This window comes from Mercenaria mercenaria, chromosome 1 (genome assembly GCF_021730395.1).
Source record: "Mercenaria mercenaria strain notata chromosome 1, MADL_Memer_1, whole genome shotgun sequence".
NCBI lineage: Eukaryota > Metazoa > Mollusca > Bivalvia > Venerida > Veneridae > Mercenaria > Mercenaria mercenaria.
The window spans coordinates 87,766,299-87,787,737 of NC_069361.1; the positions used below are offsets into that span (position 1 = coordinate 87,766,299).

Here is a 21,439-nt window from a genome sequence, read left to right on the forward strand (position 1 = left end):
CATTATTATGCAAACGTCGGACTGATACAGCAATTATAAACAGCAATACTACGTCAGCAGCCATAAAACAACAACAGCAATACTACGGCAACAGCAATACTACGTTAACAGCTATGTAATCCACGCATTAGCCACCGGACAAAATATTTCGCGCTACCCGGATTGTAGATCCCCGACCCGCGCGGGTGCCCGGCGCCTGATCAGAAACCTGAATCCGAGAAACATTTAGATTCATGATCTTAATTTTGGCGACTACTAATATTCAGATTTTAACAAAAATATAACACATTCGGTCACCCTCCGATCGACAGAATTTTTTCGGCCACAATAAATTGACGCCAATTTATCCCCCAAAATTCTGAGCACTTATTCGCAGAGTAAGGAAAGTAAAAGTATGACACATACACCGACAAAATTGAACAAGAAGCCAGTTTAATACGTATATACTATTCAGTAACTTATTCATTTATTATGAATTTATTTTTAATTAGGATATATGTTTTACAATAATGTCCTTAACGTAGTCTAAGTAAAATTCCAAGCCTACATCATTCAAATGCACACCGTCTGCACGAAAAAAGTTAGTTTTATCGTCTATATCTGGAGATACATAGTCTCCATTGCCCGATTCTAGAACAATCCTGCGTGCTAAACGGTTTAGTCTTTTCCTTTTTTGTTCAATAGGTTTGTAGCCCATATTGGTCCCCCTCCATGACTTTCTTTGGAGAATGTCTATCCAAATGATAACTGAATTTGGTAAAGCATCTCTAAGGTAGGTTACCTCCCTTTGAATGATTTCCCTGATAGCTGGTGTTTTTAGGTAAACTAAATCATTCCCACCTAGATTGATTATGATCATTCTTGGTGGTGAGCATAGAAGGACTTGTGATTCCACTTGGTGTCTAAATCCCTGCCAGCCAAGACCTCTCACACCCCACCAGCCTATCTTCACATCATTTAATTTCAAATTGGGTTTGCCAGTAGCCATGGCACGAACTCCAGCCCAATAGGGAATGGAATCCCCTAAGATCCATACGTCTATAGAAAGATAAGACAAGATTAGTTGAGCCCTAATTGTTAACATAACAAAGGCAATAAGAAACACGACCAACACATTCTTAAGCTGTACACATGGTTGAAAAACTGAGGATTTTGGCATATATAAGTCTGGTAAGGATCTGTGTAAGTGAAATTAATTTCGAATATATAATTTGTAACAATTAGACGACCACCTTCCCATCTTCATAATTATCTCCGAAGAAACACCTTGAATTGCCAGATCAGTAGCCCTGCCTATTCTAAAACTATGTGATTTAAAATTACCCCCTCTATAACATGTTCTGCTTATAGCTTTCGACAAAACGTCAGTGAACTGTGACCTCGTGACTACTGCACCATTCTGGTGACAAAACAGTGCTACTTGATACATTGGTCGTAATTCCAAAAAAGCTATGAGCTTTAAAACCGGACATATAGTCTCATTTTGCCTTGGAATTTTTATCAGAACTGGCTTTCCTCTTTGATTTGTCTTGTAATGGCGAAGTTTGATAATGACATAACAGTTATTATGCATGAACGATACATCATCACGAAGCAATGCATTACCTAAATGGTATGTACGTGGCGCTACTAGTTCACTCACACGAAATAAGCCAAAATATGCTAGCGTAAACAAAGCTGAAAATAGTTTTGTTTCATAATTGTCGTTACAAAATGTTGATAGCACATTACAAACTTTCTCCAGAACATGTTTCCTTAAAGGGGCTCACTCATCCCTAGTGTGCCTATTTCTGTGAGTCCCCTCTAAAAGTTTATTTACTATAAATACTCGGCTAAAATCAGTGAAACCACGTAGTTTATGAAAATAATTAATACCTGCTAAATAAGTTGCAATTGTTTTAGGGGACAACCCTCTTTCAAAACAGTTGGCTAGAAAAAGTAAGACGTGGGACACGGGGATCGGCCACAACTTTGGAAATGTATAGTTTGATCTAAATCTTTCGAATGAATTCACCGCCGTATGATACGTCAGTAATGAATTATGCGCTACAGCTGTGTCGAGGAGCTGTCTAGCTCTGAATCGAAGACGTGCCATAGAAAACTGGGTATTTGATGCGGTTCGGGATCCGCCTCTGGTGCCAAGTCCCTGAATCTCTGTAAATTAAAGCGAGATAAAGAGTCGCATATGTCGTTATTACTACCTGGGACGTGAGTAGCCTTTAACCATATGTTTAGTTCTAAACATCTCAATGTTATAAGTCTAACCAAACACATAACCTTTTCAGATTTTGAAGTCAGTTTGTTTAAAATGTGAACAACTGCCATATTATCACAGTTGAATTTGAGCTTTTTGTTCGCTAACTCGGAGCCCCATATAAATAATGCTACCATGATTGGAAAAAGTTCCAGAACCGTAATGTCTGTGGTTATGCCCGACTCGTGCCAGTCTGAAGGCCATTTAGCTTGGCACCAATGACCCTTAAAGTATATGCCAAACCCAAGACCTTCACCACCTGCACTGTCTGAAAAGAGTTGCACATCTGCGTTCGAGACCCAAAATTTGTCATGAAATAATGAGATACCGTTAAAGTCTTTTAAGAAAGTAAGCCACATTTTCAGATCTAATTTGATTTCATTTTTTAGCCGTAGATGATGATAGGGTTTTGTTAACCCACAAATAGAGTTTATCAAACGGCGTGAAAATGGTCTGCCCATAGGTATTGCGCGACAGCAGAAATTCAAAGAACCTATGAGAGACTGCATCCTTTTCAGTGTTGTATTCCTATGGGGAAGCATTTCAGTGATCTTATTAATAACTTCCTGAATTTTCGATACAGGAATTCTAACCGTCATCTGTATTGAATCTAATTCCAAACCCAAGAAAACGAGTATCTCAGTAGGGCCCTCCGTTTTTTCATCCGCTAACGGGACACCTAAATCAGACATAGTGTCTCTAAATATTTCCAAAGCACGGGTACACATTTCTGAATTTTTTGCCGCCCCTAAGAAATCATCCAGAAAGTGAATACGCCCACCTGACTCTAATTTTCGTTTTACACAAAATTCTAAAAATCTTGAAAACCTCTCAAAAGTGATGCAGCTAATGGATGCACCAAAAGGTAGTGCTTTATCAAAATAGAAATTACCTGAAAAACAGAAACCAAGTAGTTCGAAGTCTGACGGTGTAATAGGTATCAGTCTGTAAGCGCTGCGAATATCTGTTTTAAACATTTTACAGTTTTGACCTAGATCTTGGACTAGCTTGACCGCCTCGTCAAAACTAGTGTACTGAACCGAACACAATGCCGGATCAATATAGTCATTAATAGATTCGCCCGGAGGGTATGATAGATGATGAATCATCCTATAATCTCCGGGTGTTTTCTTAGGGACAAGACCAATAGGTGAAACAATCAAATTTGGCAGCGGACGTTCTGAGAAAGGACCGGCAACTCTGCCTGCTTCTATTTCTTTATTAATTTTGGACTTGATAATTTCCGTATTCAACAACGAAGATCGTAAATTCTTAGCATCTCTAGGAAAACGCGGACCTGTATATTGGATAGAAAAACCATGTGTAAAATCGTTTAAAATAAAATCTGCCTCAGCCTGATCGTAAAATTTTAAATAATGCTTCAAAGATGTGATTTTTATTGGAGTTTTGGCTAAATTATGAATATCCAGATGACTAGGAGACGTTAGCGGGGTGACCCGCTCAACGTCTTTTGTCCGAGATGTGCATGCCTTAATTTTTTCTTGGTCCTCTAAATGAGCCGCGCCTAGCGAAAGGCCTTCCGCGAAATGCGTTTTGGCTTTGGTGTGTTTGTGCTCGAAACTGATTTCCTGATGCGCCTGACCTTACACAATTGATTTCTGGGTGTGGTGCGTTACATTTTGCACACAAATGGGCAAACCTACAATTAGGCCATGAGCATGTACCTTTATTGTAGTCATTACAAGTGTACCTGTATGGATTTGAAGCATTTTTAAGGACCGGTCGCATTTGCATGCAGCGCCACCAGAGGTCGTTATTTATCTTTGACCAGGATGAAGGAGAAATGGCCTGGCGCAAACGAAATTGCTGGTCATATTCCCGCCAGCTGAACCCACCATTTCTAATAGCGCTTTCTCTGATATTAAACATGTAATGCAACATTTCATACACTTTGTCCGCGTGAGTTGACAAATAGATGGACATGTAAATAATGAAAGCATTCGTCCATTTTTCAATATCCTCAATTTTCTCCCTACATTCTTTTTGCGCCGTTTCAACCCGACCGTCTGAGCTAAATTTAACTACTGTTCCATTGCAATAATCTAAAAGTTCAATTGCGCCCTTCAATAATAACGCTAAATTGACATATTCGCCCCTACAAATTTTTTGTTTCAACATAGCTGGCACGTGCGCTGCAATATCATCATCAGCCGTGCGGACTGAAGGTAAACAGGTAATAGAACTCGACACGGTATCCCTTGCAAATTGTGATAAATGGTTCGGTACATTAACATTCGCCACGTTAGCATTGCCACACCCTATTTGACAAGTATTCCCTGGAACTTCATGGTTTCTGGTAGAACCTGTGTTAATAAATTGTGATTCCTGCATTAATTGTTCAAAATCTATAATAGGGCACCTACCGGTATCGTTCTGTAGCAAGGGATCATTGCCAAAATCGTCCAGCTCTGCATCATCTGACCTTCGCTTCCGGCCCCGGTTCAAGTCATCCGCCGACGGGGTGCCCCGCCCGGCGTTCCTCGGTTGTGGGACTCTTCCTGCCGCCTCTAGGCCTTGTTCGTCATCAGTGTCAGGTCTTTCAGGTACTGGTACTGGTGCTGGTGCTGGTGCTGGCGGTTGAACACGAGCTTGTGCTCTCGTCCTTCTAATTTCTGGAGCCGGCGCCGGCATTCGTCTATTTACCGGCACTGGTGCGTGCTCTCTTCTATTTACCTCACGCTGTGGTGGTCGTCTTCTCTCTCGCCCGCGACGTGGCATATTTAGCAAACAAGATCGAGTTTGAATTTTTTAAAGTTTAGAGTGTCGTACTAGACTTCTGTCTTGTGAAAATTCGACTGAGAGCGTTACACGTGTGCTCGAGTTTTTCTTTACATAGACTGGTTCCCACATACTACGCTCAAAAGATCAAAATAAAACAAGCCGGGAATCAAAACCGGTTTTGTGACTACAAGCGTGACAATCGCTCTGCAGTGGCGTAGCTAGTATTACAATGGAACACTATTTTTCGCAAAAATAAAATGAATTATTTTTATTCAAAATAATTTTAATTATTTCATTTCTAGGTTTAAACCACCAAAAGAGGGAGACAAGTCAAATAGGTTTTACAAAATGGAAGGTAGGCCCAAATCTTTGGTACGAATATTGATACCTGACGGGAATGGTGAAAATGGCGAAGGGGAAAGTAAACGTGCTGACAGTCCTCGGTCAATGGTGTCACGGAGCTTCTCTGCAGTCACACACAGTACACTAAGTAACCTTAGGTATCACCTGTTTGGTTCCCGGTCTTTGAAAACTCCAGACTACTTCAAGAAAGATGGTGTTGCCAGTTTAGAAGGTATTTTACTCCACTTATTGGAATGCATATATATCTTGGTTACATATTCAAATTGATTTTTACTTGCACTGTAGTCCGGATACTGACATCAATGAAAAAATGATTGCGTTTAAACTACAATGTAAAAAGTAAAAACTGTATTTATCTAGCATTTTGTATTCTGCTTTGTTAAGGTAGTTCTGCACATTTGATAAACCGGAAGTGATGGCGTAATGTCATTTATCTGGAAAACGTAGAATAAAGCCTGGATTTGGGGGACGGAAATGAAAATCATTTTATAAATAAATGGCAACCCGCAACTAAATTTATTGCAATGGCACTGTTACTATCTTCCTAAAGTTAAAATATGATATTAAAACATCTGACACGTTCATTAATTCAAATAATGTCTGAAAAGTAGCTTGAAATATGCGGTTCACTTTTAATTTATCATGGTCAGGTATCTCAAAAATAACCACACAGACCTATACATTTTATTTCATCACATTATAGGTCATATGTTTATTTACAACTGAGAAGTTTCATTTAAATTACATTGTAGAAAAATTTCTATTTGCGAAAAATGTTATGGAAGTTGAGATTTTCCCATAGACTCCCCTATAAAAAAATTGCGTGATGTCTGAATTTTTCAGATTAGTCTTGCAAAAAATCAAGCACAGGACTCTATCTTTTTTATTTGCTGAATTTTCTAAGTATATTCTGAAGTTTTGATAATTCAGAGTTTTATAAAATTCTACATTGTAGAAAAAATTTGATCTAAACATGCAGAACTACCTTAATTGAACAATACCACCATATAACACATTTCAAATGTAACTTCTTGTAGGTGGCTTGCAGCATCTACGGTCAGGTATTGTTAGAAGGCCTGTTGGGATGCACAGTCTCCCAGTACCTATCTCTAAAATGTACAAGAGTGTGAAATGGTGGACAGAGCTACCAGAAGATGGTAAAAATCTTGTTCCAGCACAGAAACAGGAACTTGGTGCTTACTTCAAGGACCAGCTTGAACAAGTCTGGAAGGTAGGTGATTAACCACCTTAAATCAGTGGTTAACAGTTATATTAAAAGGTTTTATTTTCAGTACTAATTGTGCAGTTTTTTACAAATCATTTAATTTTGTTAGCATAATACTTTGCACTTATGACCTTATAACTGTTTCATCTGGACATGAATTTATGAATTTAAGTATTTAAAGATAAAAAGATTAATGTGAGTTAGTTGGGATTCAATTTTGATGGTAGGTGAAAACTAGTTTTCCACACAATTTTATACTAATGATTTCACAGTAAATTCAAGTGGGTTTTTTTTTCAACTGAAAGAATTGGTTGACAAGTGCTGCAAATTATAAAGGATTGAGATCAGATCTTCACTGCTAAATTAGGGCAGGGACAGACTGACTCTTAGATTTGAGGCAGATACTTTTACTATGGAACTTCCTGTACACTATTAAAATCAGTAATTATTTAATCTCTATTACTTTATCTTTGATAATTCAGTGGATGGAATTATGGGAGGATTTTGAAAAAATAGCTTTACTGAAAGAATTACTCAAGTTGTGTGGACCAGAGGACTTGAACTTCCTGTGTGGACATCTCGAACAAAAGTAAGATCAGTATTTGGTTTAGTCCCTGTGTTTTGGTTGATCAGTTTTTCAACAAAATTGCAAGTTAGAGTGGCATGAAATGTTATCACACTGTCAGTATAAAAGCCTGATGGACAATTCGCTGTTAGTGCTTAGCAATATCTTTATTTGAGCAGTGACAGGGAGCTTCAAAATGCAGTGTGTTTTTAGTTTGTTTGTTTTTTTTCTGGAAAATAATCAGTTTTGGACAACATTTCTATGTTTAAGCAAAATTTAACTTTGCATTTTAAAGTTGCTTCATTTGGTGTGCAGTTAACTAAACAAAAGCCAATAAAAGTCAGGGAAATCTTTCTTAGAAGATACTTCATTATTGTCAACATTTTTAAAAAAGCAGAACATCTTAAAGTGTCCATAATAATATAAAATGGCTAGATCTGCTCTGTGATGCAATTTATAAAGTTTCTGTATGTCATTTCTTCTTTCTGTGCAAGTTTGATTTTGGTAGTGATTTGACTGATATAAATGATAAAGTAAGGGTATGAAAAAAATATATAAATTCTTTTCAGACTGAGGAATGCCAGAGATATCAATAGGATGTCAGACAAACTTCTGCTGTACATATTTTCATTTATACCAGCTGATGAAATATCTAGAGTCAAACGGGTAACACTTGTTTTATTATTGTACACAGATAAGACCACAGGAATATTCTTTAGATTGTACCCTTTCCTTCAGGTCTATTCCATAAAGGTGTCGGCCACTCAAGCCGGTGGTCATGGGTTCGAGCCCCACTAGGGTCATGACCATGACCTCTCATATGACACCAGTATTAGTTTTTCCAGGAACTGGACTTGAGAGTGGTTCAAATAAGCTTTAAGCTTTTATAGCAATCAAGCTAAAATAAATTAGTACAAACTAATCCTACCAAAAACTGCTGGTGTAATATTGAAATAGTTTACAGAAATGTTCCTTGGGTAGCCCTCGTCAAGATTCTTGTTTTAATTGGAAATGTTTGTTGGATGACTCTGTACCAAAATCCTTCAGATCATTTTGCTTTGCTACAAAACGTGACCACCAGGGACGGGACAGGTTTTCTCTATATAGCTATAGTGGAAAATTTGAGAGTTGTCTTTATAATATCATGAAATACTTCAAAATATTTACAGAAATGATTCTTTGGTGACAACATTTTACCTTGTCATAAAGTGCTGGCTTGGTTTGAAAAAATGCTTGCCCGATTTTAAAACAATTTTGCACAAATGTTCCTTAGATGACCATTTACCAAGATTGTTCAAATTATTCTGATTTGTTAAAAAACGTGCCATTATGGGACCAGGCTAATTTTCCCTGTATGGCTGTAAGGAATTCTAAAATGCCCCCTTGATAATGATACTAATGGCAGTTTTGTGCTGGAATGCCTTTAATAGATTTATTGATAATGTATAACTAGATTATAACTTTGTAAGGTCTACTTAACTTCATAGAATATGTGTGTGTATGTTTGCAGGTGAGTAGAAGATGGAGATACTTGTGTGCCACAGATGATCTCTGGATGGTGAAATGTCATGAGTTAGGTATGTACAAGATAGTGTTGTTTTATGTCAATCACAACTTTCACAGCTGTCTTTTGAGATCAGACATAGTTATAATATTAACATTGACATACAATGAGATTTTAAGAGACCACTAGTAGCTACTGTAACATTTGCAACTTGAACCAAGTCTTCCAAACTAAGGTATATGGCTTCTGATTTTTTTTTTCATACGAATTGAAAACAAAATGTATACCACTTGTTTACCAATTTTCATTTCATTGTTTTCATATTTTTTACCTTTCTGTTTTTAGCTCGTCTGATTTTTGAAAAAAATCGTAAGCGGTATTGTCGTCACTTGATCATCGGCGTTGGTTAAATTTTTGTTTAGGTCCACCTTTTGTCAAAAACTGCAAGAGCTACAGCTTTGAAACTTTCCACACTTGTTTATCATCATTAGGGGACTATGTAGGCCAAGAACCATAACTCTAATATGCATTTTGTCAGTATTAGGCCCTTTTTGTACTTAGAAAACTTGAGTTTCTAGGTTAAAATTTTTGTTTAGGTCCATCTTTTCTCAAAAACTATAAGAACTACAGCTTTGAAACTTTGCACACTTATTTATCATCATTAGGGGACTATGTAGGCTTAAAACCATAACTCTGATTTGCATTTTTTCATAATTATGGCCCTTTTTGTACTTAAAATGTTAAATTTTTTGCATACCTAGGTCACCTTTTCTCAATAAATTATAAGAACTACAGCTTTGAACCCATAGGTGATGCTCTTGTTATGAGCTCACCTTTACTTTGAATGGAGTGCTATCCTGTTTTGATGCACTTAAATTTTATCTCTCTTATTACTTGATGGATTTTCTTCAGACTTGAATAATTGTACCTTATCATCACCCGCATTATATGACAAAATGGCCATAACACTCACACCAGTATTTCATGCATTATGCCCCCATTTTACTTAGAATTATAGGTTAAAGTTTTATGCTTTCTTTCTATCTCTGTCATTAATGAATGGATTTGATTCAAACATAAAGTAGTGGTTCCACATAATTATCCATTGTTTCTGCTTGACTGTATTCAGGGGCTATTCAAGCTTCAAAAGAAAAAACCTACCCTAATTTTTTAAACAATGTCTTTTTATGAACTTTTTTATGGATGTTTTTATAGTTTCTTACCAATGAAAAATGTAGTGTGAAAATACCAGATATATTACACTCTTCTATTTCAGTTATTCACTGGAAAGCATGTAATAAAATTCTTGCTTACACTTAACATTGTATGGCTTTATACATAGGATTGGCTGAAGGCATCAAGAATTTAGACAAGATGATTGTAAAAGCTAAAGGCTATAGAATGGTTATCGACTGGAAAATGGCATATGATGAAATCAAGAGAATTACCTACAATATGAAAATGGGCATGAAGAAGAAAAAAGTGAAACCAGTCCAAAAAGGTAAATTTGTTCCAAAAAAATTAGTCAAAAAATGAATAAAATGTAACTTTTCTGAAAGTCAGTTAAAGCTTCAACCATTCGAACAATTTGAATTTATACATGATCCAATTCAGATGCCTTTATTAATGTTATGCTAAATTCAAAAGAATATCTGACAGAATTCTTGGAACATAGTTTGCCTGTGTTAGAAAAGCCTTCAGTGTCTGTTGAAAATACATCTGCATGAGTTTACAGTCATGGATAATTTCATGTGGTTAAACGGTGTTTGGCAATATATGACTCATTTCAACAGTTCATTAGAATGTGTGCATTGGATGAATAACATTATATATGTTCCATGTTATTGTTGCAATTCTAGGCCGAACTGTTGAATTCAAGGAACAGCTGGAATTGTTGAAACAGAAAGGTAGGGCTTGTCTTTAATTAACAAGACCGGCATAAAATTATTTCTAGATTAATATACATAGATGATAATAGCATAATTTATCCTGGACAAAGTATTGAAGATATTCCACACTGCAAAGGCAGAATAAATTATTGTGGTAAAATATCCTTGTTTTTATTATGAGATTTAAAATAGTCATATAATGTTTTATTCTCATAGTCGTGTATGGCCAAGTGAACCATTTACAGCAACTTTTTAACAAGATTGACAGTTACTGAATAAACGTTTTTGAATGATAATTGGATGAACTGAAGTGTCTTATTTTTCCCTATTGCTGAGAAATACTCAGAGGCTGTGATAAGGTCAATCATTGCAGTGAGATATTTTAGTCTAGAAATTATTTCATACTGTTGTTAAAGATTACTGTTTGATCCGCCTGATCTGTTACAAGGTATTTTGTGAATTTCTGCATTTTAAAGATCTCCATCAACATCTAAATAGAACAGCTGAAAAGACCTGCCCACGTTCAATTGTAATTCGCCTTCCAATAAAAATTCAGTTCCTGGTTTTTATTTGAAATATCATTATATTTAGTCAAAATTTTATATAGTTGTGTCCATTCAGATTTGAACTTTACATTTAGAAAAAATTTGTTTAAGCCATAATTTACAGTTCTTATTGACATTTTGGTGTCTAATTGTGAAAGGAATGTTGTTTATGCGAAAATACAAGTCTTTTTCTTTCCACGCAAAATATATTGTGTATGTAATATTCTAATATAACTGTTTTGTATCAAAACATATATGTTGAACAGACAGTCCAATACTGTATATGAAATTACTGTCACATGTGTGAGGTTAGAATTTGACTGTTGTATAAAAGGTTATAGTGCTAATTGTATTATACTTGGTATAACTGTATTAGATATGTTGCTATAGATACTACAGAGGATAATCACCCGAAACCTGTTGTCAAACAAAAGCTGGTACACCCTGAGATCTTTGAGCTTCCAAAATTTGAGAAACCTAGACAAGTAGCGTGTGAGTTACGATACAAAATCACCCTTCCTACCTCATTGTGCCACACCCAGTCTTGTGCTCACAGTAGCTGTTTCTCTTTTATAGGGATGTCTTTTTCAGTTGCACAGTGTATTAGGATGTTTTATGAGCTTTCTGCAGACATGTGATATTTTGTATTTGTAAACTGACATAAAACTTTCATTACTTTTTTTAAACATTTACTCTCTGATACTTAATTATTGAACAGAATGAACCTCCAGAAAACTTAGAAAGGAATAGCAAATAATAATGTTGTTTATATTGGAGAAAATCAGTTGCTTCTGGTGTAAAATTTAGAAACACTTAGAGAACAACTGAAATGTTCACAAAAAAAAATGCATTTAAACCAACAAGTCAAAAAAAAAAAAGATATCCTGATATTCTTTGGATAAAGAGTTCAACAGTTACTGTAATGCAAGATATCACATGTCAGTCTTCGTGTTTCAGCACTATAGTATATGTTTGACATTTTGTACTTCCATACCTGTAAAACAACAGTAAATCCATTTCTATACCTTTTGTTAACTTACAATATTTATCCTCTTATTCTACCATGAAGTTATTCGTGGTGAGTTTCTATGTATAAATTGCCTTTATTAATCAATTTGTGTTTGAAGTAACATCCTTAACAGTTCTTTACTAACAAGTTTTGTCTTTCTTATTTATCCTGTATTTATTACAAAACTTTTATCTTAAATATATCTTAACATAAGTAAAAGACATAAGTAATGATTTTCAGGAAATGTTTCAAGTTTAAACACTATTATTTCATACAGATTCATAATTAAACAATAATGTGGAATTGTTACAAGTTGCTGTTGTAGTCAGTATAATGTAGATTAACACAAAATGGTTTGTATGAACTGTTGAAAATAGATTATTCTGTCTGTAAACTGGACTATGGGCAAGTTACTCTTGTAGTGAAATATTTTTTTCTGTTTTAATCCCCATATTATTTGCATGCAGACTTTGTGTAAATTTTGCTGTTGTTTTCAGTGTGTTTGTGTTCTTGGTATTTCAGCTGAGTGTTCGTCCGACAGTCTGTTTTCTGAGACCGATCTAGACACTTATGATCGACCTAGATTTGAGTTTAGAAATCGTATTGTCCCTACACATGAGATTCCTAGAGGATCTCTAACACGGGATGAACTCCATCAAATGATTAAGAAAATGATATTTGAACCTGAAGGTATTCAGTTTAAAACTTGATGCACACTGCTTGTTGCAACACCCTGTTACATCTAACTGAGAGAGAAAACCTTTGTTTTTTCCATTTTAATCAAACCATTGTTTTATCCTGTATAATCTATTTTATATTTCAGGTGTCTTGTTAATATTAACATTTTCAAAATTATTTAAATTTCTCTTTTGCACAATGCTTGAGTTTGCATTTTGATGTAATCATGACTCTTTATTTAATCATGAGTTTTCTGGCCTGACTGGCTCTTTCTGTAATCATGAGTTTTCCAGCCTGATTGGCTCTTTCTGTAATTATGAGTTTTCTAGCCTGACTGGTTCTTTCTGTAATCATGAGTTTTCTGGCCTGAATGGCTCTTTCTGTAATCATGAGTTTTCTGGCCTGATTGGCTCTTTCTGTAATCATGAGTTTTCTAGCCTGTGACTGGTTCTTTTTGTAATCATGAGTGTTTTTTAAGTAATCATGAGTTTTCTAGCCTGACTGGTGCTTTTAATTTCAGATTAAATTGGAAATCATAAAATTAAGTCTATAAAAAGTCTTAATTATTTTTCACCATTACTTTTAATCAACTTTTTTTACATTCATTTTGATATAAGAACCATTTGATTTTTGGGGAGGTCTTAACCATGTTTAAAAAAATCTGATTATTAAAATGGGGTATCTAAGTGAGCTGGAGGGTTTGGTGGTGTCAAAAAGATGGTTTCCACTCAGTAACTTTAGTTTTGATGGAACTGTTGTCACCAAACTTAGTTTGTAGGTAGCTTTTATAGAGAAAGTGGTTTGGATTGTATGTATGGTTACTCAGGTCAAGGTCACTATTACTGAAAACAGGAATATGGTGGCCACTCAATAACTTTAACTTGGTGTGAGATATGTTTGTAAAACTTGGTATGTAGGTAGTTTAGGTAGAAATGACAATTGGAATTGCATTTGGGCTGCTGGAGTCTAAGTCATTATTACTAAAAATAGAAAAATCTTTAATTTTGGATACACCTATTGTCATCAAATAGGTGAATAGATAGCTTTTAGCAAGACAAAGGTTTGGATTGTATTTGGGATCATGGCTCAAGGTCAGGGTCATTGTAAAAATGGAAAATGGTTTCTGCTCAGTATTTTTAGTTTTGACAGCTTTGTGATCACCAAACTTGGTGTGTAGATAGCTTTTATTGAGACAAAGTCTGGGTAGTGTTGTGAACTACATTTGCTCATCAATGGTGATATACAGTACAACTGTGCATTTGCTTGCATTATGTACATTTATTTTCATACCAAAGTGTCATATGTCAGACATTGAAAACTTGGGAATTGTTCCCACTTTCTGGTATGTATGTTGCAATAAGGGTCAAGTAGGCTGCTCTTTTTTTTCAGAAATACTTCTATTCTTTTCTTAAGAGATGAATGATCAACAAGCTTTAAAAAACATGTGTATTTGATAAAAAAAAGTGTTAATGGAAGAACTTTGAGCATAAACTAAAATGATAAAGGTTAGAAGGAAATGTTGGGTTGTTTTTTTTGTTTTTTTTTTAAAGAATCAAATTGTACATTTTTAAACAACCAAAAATAGAGTGGAGGTTTGTAAAACATCTTCCAAAGGAATCTTCGGTATATGTATAATGATCGTCACCATCCAAGATGCCAAACCTACCTTTTCTGCAGTTTTTAGGATACCGCAAGAATTCATTTAGCATATCGCTCGAAATGGACAAATCCCTGATTGCTAATCCAATCTTAAGAGCATAATTTGATCATTTAATAAAATGCTAAACCACAATTTGTTGGTCAAAAGTAAATGCAAAAAAGCAAACTTGCCAAGGTATCTTAAATATGAGCTGGAATAAAGAAAGTCAGAGACAAGATTGTACATTTGTGAAATGAACATTTACTTGCTACCAGTTTATGATTTTTATTTAAAGCCATTCAGAATTTCCCAAACCTTCATTTATTTAACTTTGCCTTTTTTGCATATTTTTGAGAAAATAACAAATTTGTTTCTCTGGAAAACTGAAGATTGTGTTAGTTTAGCATCTTGAATGTTGACCATCAGCAAGCAGATCATTTCTAACATATTATCCTGCTTATTAAGCACGTTTTTATTTCACCATGTGTTGTTTAGAAGCACCCATTTTTGCACCTCTATTGTGACAGTTGATGTCTTTCTATCTATATCTCATTTCAGACCAGTGCTAGGATGGTTCAGTGTAATATTTATTTTTTTGTTACCTGCTTTTTAGAGATATTTTCAGACTGTATATCTACATGCCAGTTTTAGAGTGTAGAGACATTATGCTAGTAGTAACAAGAAGAAATATATTCACCAGTGTCACTGTTACTATGACTACAAACAGTGATTACAGACTTGGACTTAATAGCCTTTAAGCTTTTCAGCCAGCAATTCTGTTGGAATATCTATAAATAAATTTGAGGATTATTCAAAAAAAAGATCAGCACCTACAACCAGATTAACAGAACAATTTTACCTTCAAGACCTGTATTATGTTTTGTATCCAGGACATCACAAGTGCTTGAGTCAGACATTTCGGCTTGAGCTTCTTATGTATACTAAGTTTTCAGTTTGCACCATTTTCAAAAAATTATTACCTTTTTCACAAAAAATGAATAATAATTTCTTATAAGTAAAAAAATATGTTTTAAGCAGTTCATATCAGTGTAATATGACAAAGAGTAACAGCATGAATTCTTAGAGATTTCAAGTCCAAAGTCGCAGTTCCAGGCCAAGAATGTTGCTGAACCTGGGCCCATGTCTTCTTAAAATGCAATTTATTATGTCTCCCACACCGCTGTGGTGGAAGACATATTGATTTACTCCTGTCTGTGTGTGAGTCAGTCGGTCGATCTGTCACAAATCTTGTCTGCACTCTAAGTCGAACATTTCTCATCCGATCTTCACCAAACTTGAACAAAATGTGTTTGTCAATAAGTCTTCAGCCAAGTTCGATAACTAGCCAAATCGGCCCAGGCACTTCGGAATTATGGCCCTTGAATTACCAGAAATCGCTAAAAATCGCTGCCAGTTTCCGCACTTTAAGTCATTGGTGTATGGTTGATGCCAGTATCCGCACTCTAAGTCATTGGTGCATGGTTGACTCAGATACATAACTATTCAGATGATTAGGCAGTTGTGGGAGACATGCGCTTTTCTCAAAAGCAGCTCTAGTTTTCATCACTTTTTATGACAGGATTAAGCACCAGAGTAGAAATGAATAAATATGTTTTCAATACAGGAAAATTTTCACTATCAACATTTGTTTCATGCAGTTTTATCTCGATGAAAAGATGTAAGCAGAAATCTGCTAGTAAATTTTGAATGTAATTTTATTATTTTTTGTTCAACTTTGCTTTTATTAGACATACCAAAGTTTAGGCATTGCTTTTGTTTTTTATCAGAACTTCTATCTAGGAGATAGCATGCAGAATTCAAATGAAAAAAGAGAGTTTTAAAATCACCACAAACAGTGTTTTATATTCCTTGTTATATCAAAAATTGTAGATACAAATTTACACTAGATCATATTCTAGCATAAAACTGCTGTTATTGTCAATTTTTGGGGGTGTTTTAACAAGAAAGAAAACGTGTGTTAACAGAGAGATTCTAGCGCTCACAAGCTGTTCTAACACCTTTTTATATATGCGCGTTCTGTGGCAAAGCGTAAACGTATTACGGCCCCAAAACAGATAATTCAAATGGAAATGACGTCAGCGTGAAAAAACAACATTCCCGCGCATTTCATGGAAATTTAAGGATGTTGAGGTAGAATGAATTTATTTATTAGGTTTTTTTCGCGTTTTATGCTAGAATAGCGTAAGCGCATGTTCATTTCATGTTATAACATCTGCAGAATCCCTTGGGTACCAACCAATCCCTCGGTATTCTGCAGACATTATAACACGAAAAAACGCGTTATCCCAACATTATATTTATTTAGGTATACATGTCTGTTTCAATTTCATAAATGTAGAGAAATAATTGTAAGCGCTTATTATGTAGAAAATTTGTAACATACCTTTAGAGTAGTGTTTACTAGATTTTAAATGTACTTGATATAGAGCAAAATTACTGCTTATTATGATTTTGAGATTTTAAAAGCATGCCTTTTTTGTAATGAAAATGCTTCTCTTAAAGTTTTTAATCATTTAGCTTATAATATAGATTGATAAATACTGCAGTATTTTTAGCTCATCTGATTTTTTGAAAAAAAATGATGAGTTATTGTCATCACTTGAGCGGTTGTCGGCGTCGGCGTCGGCGTCTGCGTCAGCGTTGCCTGGTTAAGTTTTATGTTTAGGTCAGCTTTTCTCCTAAACTATCAAAGCTATTGCTTTGAAACTTGGAATACTTGTTCACCATCATAAGCTGACCCTGTATAGCAAGAAACATAACTCCATCTTGCTTTTTGCAAGATTTATGGCCCCTTTTGTACTTAGAAAATATCAGATTTCTTGGTTAAGTTTTATGTTTAGGTCAATTTTTCTCCTAAACTATCAAAGCTATTGCTTTGAAACTTGGAATACTTGTTCACCATCATAAGCAGACCCTGTACATCAAGAAACATAACTCCATCTTGCTTTTTGCAAGAATTATTGCCCCTTTTGGACTTAGAAAATCAGTTTTCTTGGTTAAGTTTTATGTTTAGGTCAGCTTTAATCCTAAACTATCAAAGCTATTGCTTTAAAACTTGCAACACTTGGTCACCATCATAGGCTGACCCTGTACAGCAAGAAACATAACTCCATCCTGCTTTTTGCAAGATTTATGGCCCCTTTTGGACTTAGAAAATATCAGATTTCTTGGTTAAGTTTTATGTTTAGGTAAACTTTTTCTCTTAAACTATCAAAGCTATTGCTTTGAAACTTGTAACACTTGTTCACCATCATAAGCTGACCCTGTACAGCAAGCAACATAACTCCATCCTGCTTTTTGCAATAATTATTGCCCCTTTTGGACTTAGAAAAATCATTTTCTTGGTTGAATATTATGTTTAAGTCAACTTTTCTCATAAACTATCAAAGCTATTGCTTTAAAACTTGCAACAGTTTTTCACCATCATAAGTGGACACTGTACATCAAGAAACATAACTCTATCCTGCTTTTTGCAAGAATGATGGCCCTTTTTAGACTTAGAAAATCATGGGTAGGACAATATTTCTATTATACAAAAAAAATCAGATGAGCGTCAGCACCCGCAAGGCGGTGCTCTTGTTTTGGATAGTATTAAAATCTAGATTGCATGGTCTGTATACATAATATTTATTAACACAGAAAAACAGAAGCAACAAGCAATAAGTCGGGGAACACCTGTCATAGGTAATGTTGCTATGGTTACAAGAGTGATGCTTTGCTGCTTAGTGTCCTTTAGAGCTTATATATTAATGCTTCTTTATAATATATTGTATTTACAGCTTTATATATATGCATGAGCTAACAAAAAGGTTCTGAATTGTCTCTTATTTCAGCTTCTCACATCAGAAAGCTTCTTTTCTCACCTATCCTAAACTCTCGAATTTGCTGTTTTAAAGCTTTTAACTGCATCACAATGTCTTTTAAGAGACTGCAAGGAGATATTTTAAGCAATGCATGATTTACTAACATTGAAAAATAGTCGAAAGCTTATTTTTGTCGGACTTTCCTATCTTTGTCTTTGAACTTCTAATCTTTAAATGAGCCGCGCCATGAGTAAACCAACATAGTGTGTTTGTGACCAGAATGTGCGGATGCGCAGGCTGGTCTGGATCCATGCTGTTGGCTTTCAAAGCCTGTTGCAATTAGAGAAACCGTTAGCGAACAGAATGGATCCTGACCAGACTGCGTGGATGCGTGTCCACACAGTCTGGTCAGGATTCATGCTGTTCGCTTTCAAAGCCTATTGCAATTAGAGAAACCGTTAGCATACAGAATGGATCCAGACCAGCCTGCGCATCCGCGTAGTCTAGTCAGGATCCATGCTGGTCGCAAATGCACTATGTTGGTTTTCTCATGGTGCGGCTCAAATGGTTTAAAGCCCCAATATCTAGCATATGATATAGCTAGGTTAGTGACTGATAGCTTGTGATTATTCTGATAGTTCTATGCACCATTAACCTGTTTCCCACAATTCATTCACTGTTTTAGTGTAAAAGATCAGTAAACTGGTAATATTCACAATCTTTCAAAGATTACAACAGAAAACCTTAATCAAACAGAACACATACATGTTAATGATGTATCTATGAGTGTAAATATCTAAACAAATACTGTCCACAGACATTATCTTACTGATTACCGTACAAATATGTCATTGTATATACATAATCCTACGGCACCTTGGATATCTTCGTCACCACAGCACTTTATTTTCACCCCGAATCATGTTTAAGCACTTGACTCAATCACGTCAGCAGTTTATGCTCTAAAGAGATTTTCTCTGTCTCAATAAATCACGAATTCTTTAAACATATCAACAAAATTTATGTTTTTAAGACTTACAGGCTGAGGATTGTGTTCTTTATGAATTAAAAATAAATTTTAACTCTTGAGTGTTGTGAAGACCCTGTACTTTGTACTGATCCTTGTTTATTTGTTTGAATGCAACTCAAATATGGACTGATTTTTTTCTTTTCAATTTTCTGTGCTTTGATGTCTGTTAATATTGTTTGAACCAAAAATCAAAATGTCCAAGATAACATTGTTTAACAACTAATATATAGTAAGTTTGTATTAAGATGAGACATTTTTGTAAACAAATAATTCTAGGATGTAGTAATAAGGGTACAATAGTATACTGTTATATAAAGTACAAGAGTGTTTACCAGTAGTGATGTAATGTACTATAGAGGTACTTTGATATTATGAACAAGAGAGATACTTTGAGCCGGAAAAGTAAGACTTTTTCTCTTTCATTTGTGTAATTTCATCGCTTTTGTTTCACATGATTAGTGTCTTTTGTTGTTCATTTTTATGCCCCCACCACTTTGGGGGGGGGCCATATAGATTTGCTCTTGTCCGTCCGTCCTTCCGAAAATGTTGTGTCGCGCGTAGCTCTGAAAGTATTTGACTTAGAGTCACAAAACTTTACAGGAATGTTGGTCAGCATGTGTAGTTGTGCACCTGGGGTTTCGCGTCCGGATTCATTCAGTCTTGTAGAAGTTATGGCCCCTGACTTTGTAAAAATTGGTCATTTTAATGTTGTGTCGCGCCTAGCTCCAAAAGTATATGACCTCGAGTCACAAAACTTTACAGGCGTGTTAGTCAGCATGTGTAGTTGTGCACCTGGGGTTTCGCGTCCAGATTCATCCAGTCGTGTAGGAGTTATGCCCCCTGACTTAGTAAAAAAATGGTCATTTTAATGTTGTGTCGCGCATAGCTCCAAAAGTATTTGACCTACAGTCACCAAAGTTTACAGGAATGTTGGTCAGCATGTACAGTTGTGCACCTGGGGTTTTGCGTCCGGATTCATCCAGTCATGTAGGAGTTATGGCCCCTGACTTAGTAAAAAATTGGTCATTTTAATGTTGTGTCGTGGGTAGCTCCAAAAGTATTTGACCTAGAGTCACCAAAGTTTACAGGAATGTTGGTCAGCATGTGCAGTTGTGCACCTGGGGTTTCGCATCCGGATTCATTCAGTATTGTAGGAGTTCTGGCCCCTGACCTGGGAAAAAATTGTCATTTTTGGCCCCTGACCTGGGAAAAAATTGTCATTTTAATGTCATGTAGTGGGGGCATCTGTGTCCCATGGACACATATCTAGTTTCTATTACAATAGACTGTTTAACCTTTAGCCTGCTGGCCGCAAGTGGTTTTGCCTTTGCGACCAGTTGCTATTCAGTCAGTAAATTTTCAGTGAACACCACTTTCAATAATAAGTGGTACTACCCAAATTGAATGATGGACCAGTCCATTTCAGAAATTTAGCAGGGTAAAGGTTAACAATATTAACTTTATTCTATTCATGTTTTAGCATTATGCTTTTTTCTTTCTAAGGTTGTAAACATTATCATTTCTTTATTTTTACTTTGTGCATTTGTTAAAAAAACTAACAAATATGACTAATTTAGTATGATACGTGCATGGGTGTGACGCAGTAACAAATTGAATGCTTGTTTTCATCATAGAACATATTTGACTGTAAGATTTGTGTATTACAGTTGAGCTAGAGGTACACAGGGGAACGGTATCAGCAATACGGCGACTTGAGAAGGGAGAGGATGATGACGCACACAGTGTCCTGTCCGAGGATCTCAGGGAGTTTGATGATGAATATAAATTACAGTGGGAGAAAAAAGCAGGTGGAGAATTACATTTTTGCTCTGTATTAATATAAATTGTGAATCTCAGAATGAATGAATATTTTATTTTGAATATTGGAAGTTGACTTTAATGAAATATGTTATAATGTTATCAATGGACACTTATGATAAATAGTATACTTCAGCAAAGTGTTGTATTTAATCTAATTGTTCCAGAAGTGTCATCAAACATCTGAAAAACTTTAGCAATGATTTGAAACAGCAATACTGAATTTGAAAAAAAAGTTCTTATGGTCAGTAGAGAAAAAGATTTAAGCGGATTAAAAAACTCTGTAGCAAAACAAAAGATCATGACATTTGAAAAAGTATCAGTTTCATGAAACTGGCATTTTCACCATTCAAA

The 21,439-nt window shown here is 35.4% G+C and overlaps 1 protein-coding gene across 6 annotated transcripts in view; it reads left to right on the forward strand.

Moving 5' to 3' along the window:
- LOC123531449 (uncharacterized) overlaps window positions 1–21,439 on the forward strand; it is a 107,208-nt gene that overhangs the window by 25,069 nt on the left and 60,700 nt on the right. For 2 of the 6 annotated variants that reach the window (XM_045312433.2, XM_045312425.2), the window contains exons 4-14: window positions 5,299–5,570; window positions 6,397–6,590; window positions 7,067–7,173; window positions 7,719–7,815; window positions 8,660–8,726; window positions 9,996–10,154; window positions 10,513–10,560; window positions 11,478–11,579; window positions 12,619–12,786; window positions 18,074–18,118; window positions 20,935–21,075. In XM_045312433.2, coding sequence (XP_045168368.2) covers window positions 5,299–5,570; window positions 6,397–6,590; window positions 7,067–7,173; window positions 7,719–7,815; window positions 8,660–8,726; window positions 9,996–10,154; window positions 10,513–10,560; window positions 11,478–11,579; window positions 12,619–12,786; window positions 18,074–18,118; window positions 20,935–21,075 — 1,400 coding nt within the window. The remainder of the gene's footprint in view (window positions 1–5,298; window positions 5,571–6,396; window positions 6,591–7,066; window positions 7,174–7,718; window positions 7,816–8,659; window positions 8,727–9,995; window positions 10,155–10,512; window positions 10,561–11,477; window positions 11,580–12,618; window positions 12,787–18,073; window positions 18,119–20,934; window positions 21,076–21,439) is intronic. The other 4 variants (XM_045312452.2, XM_045312460.2, XM_053553365.1 and 1 more) reach the window with 4 other exon arrangements.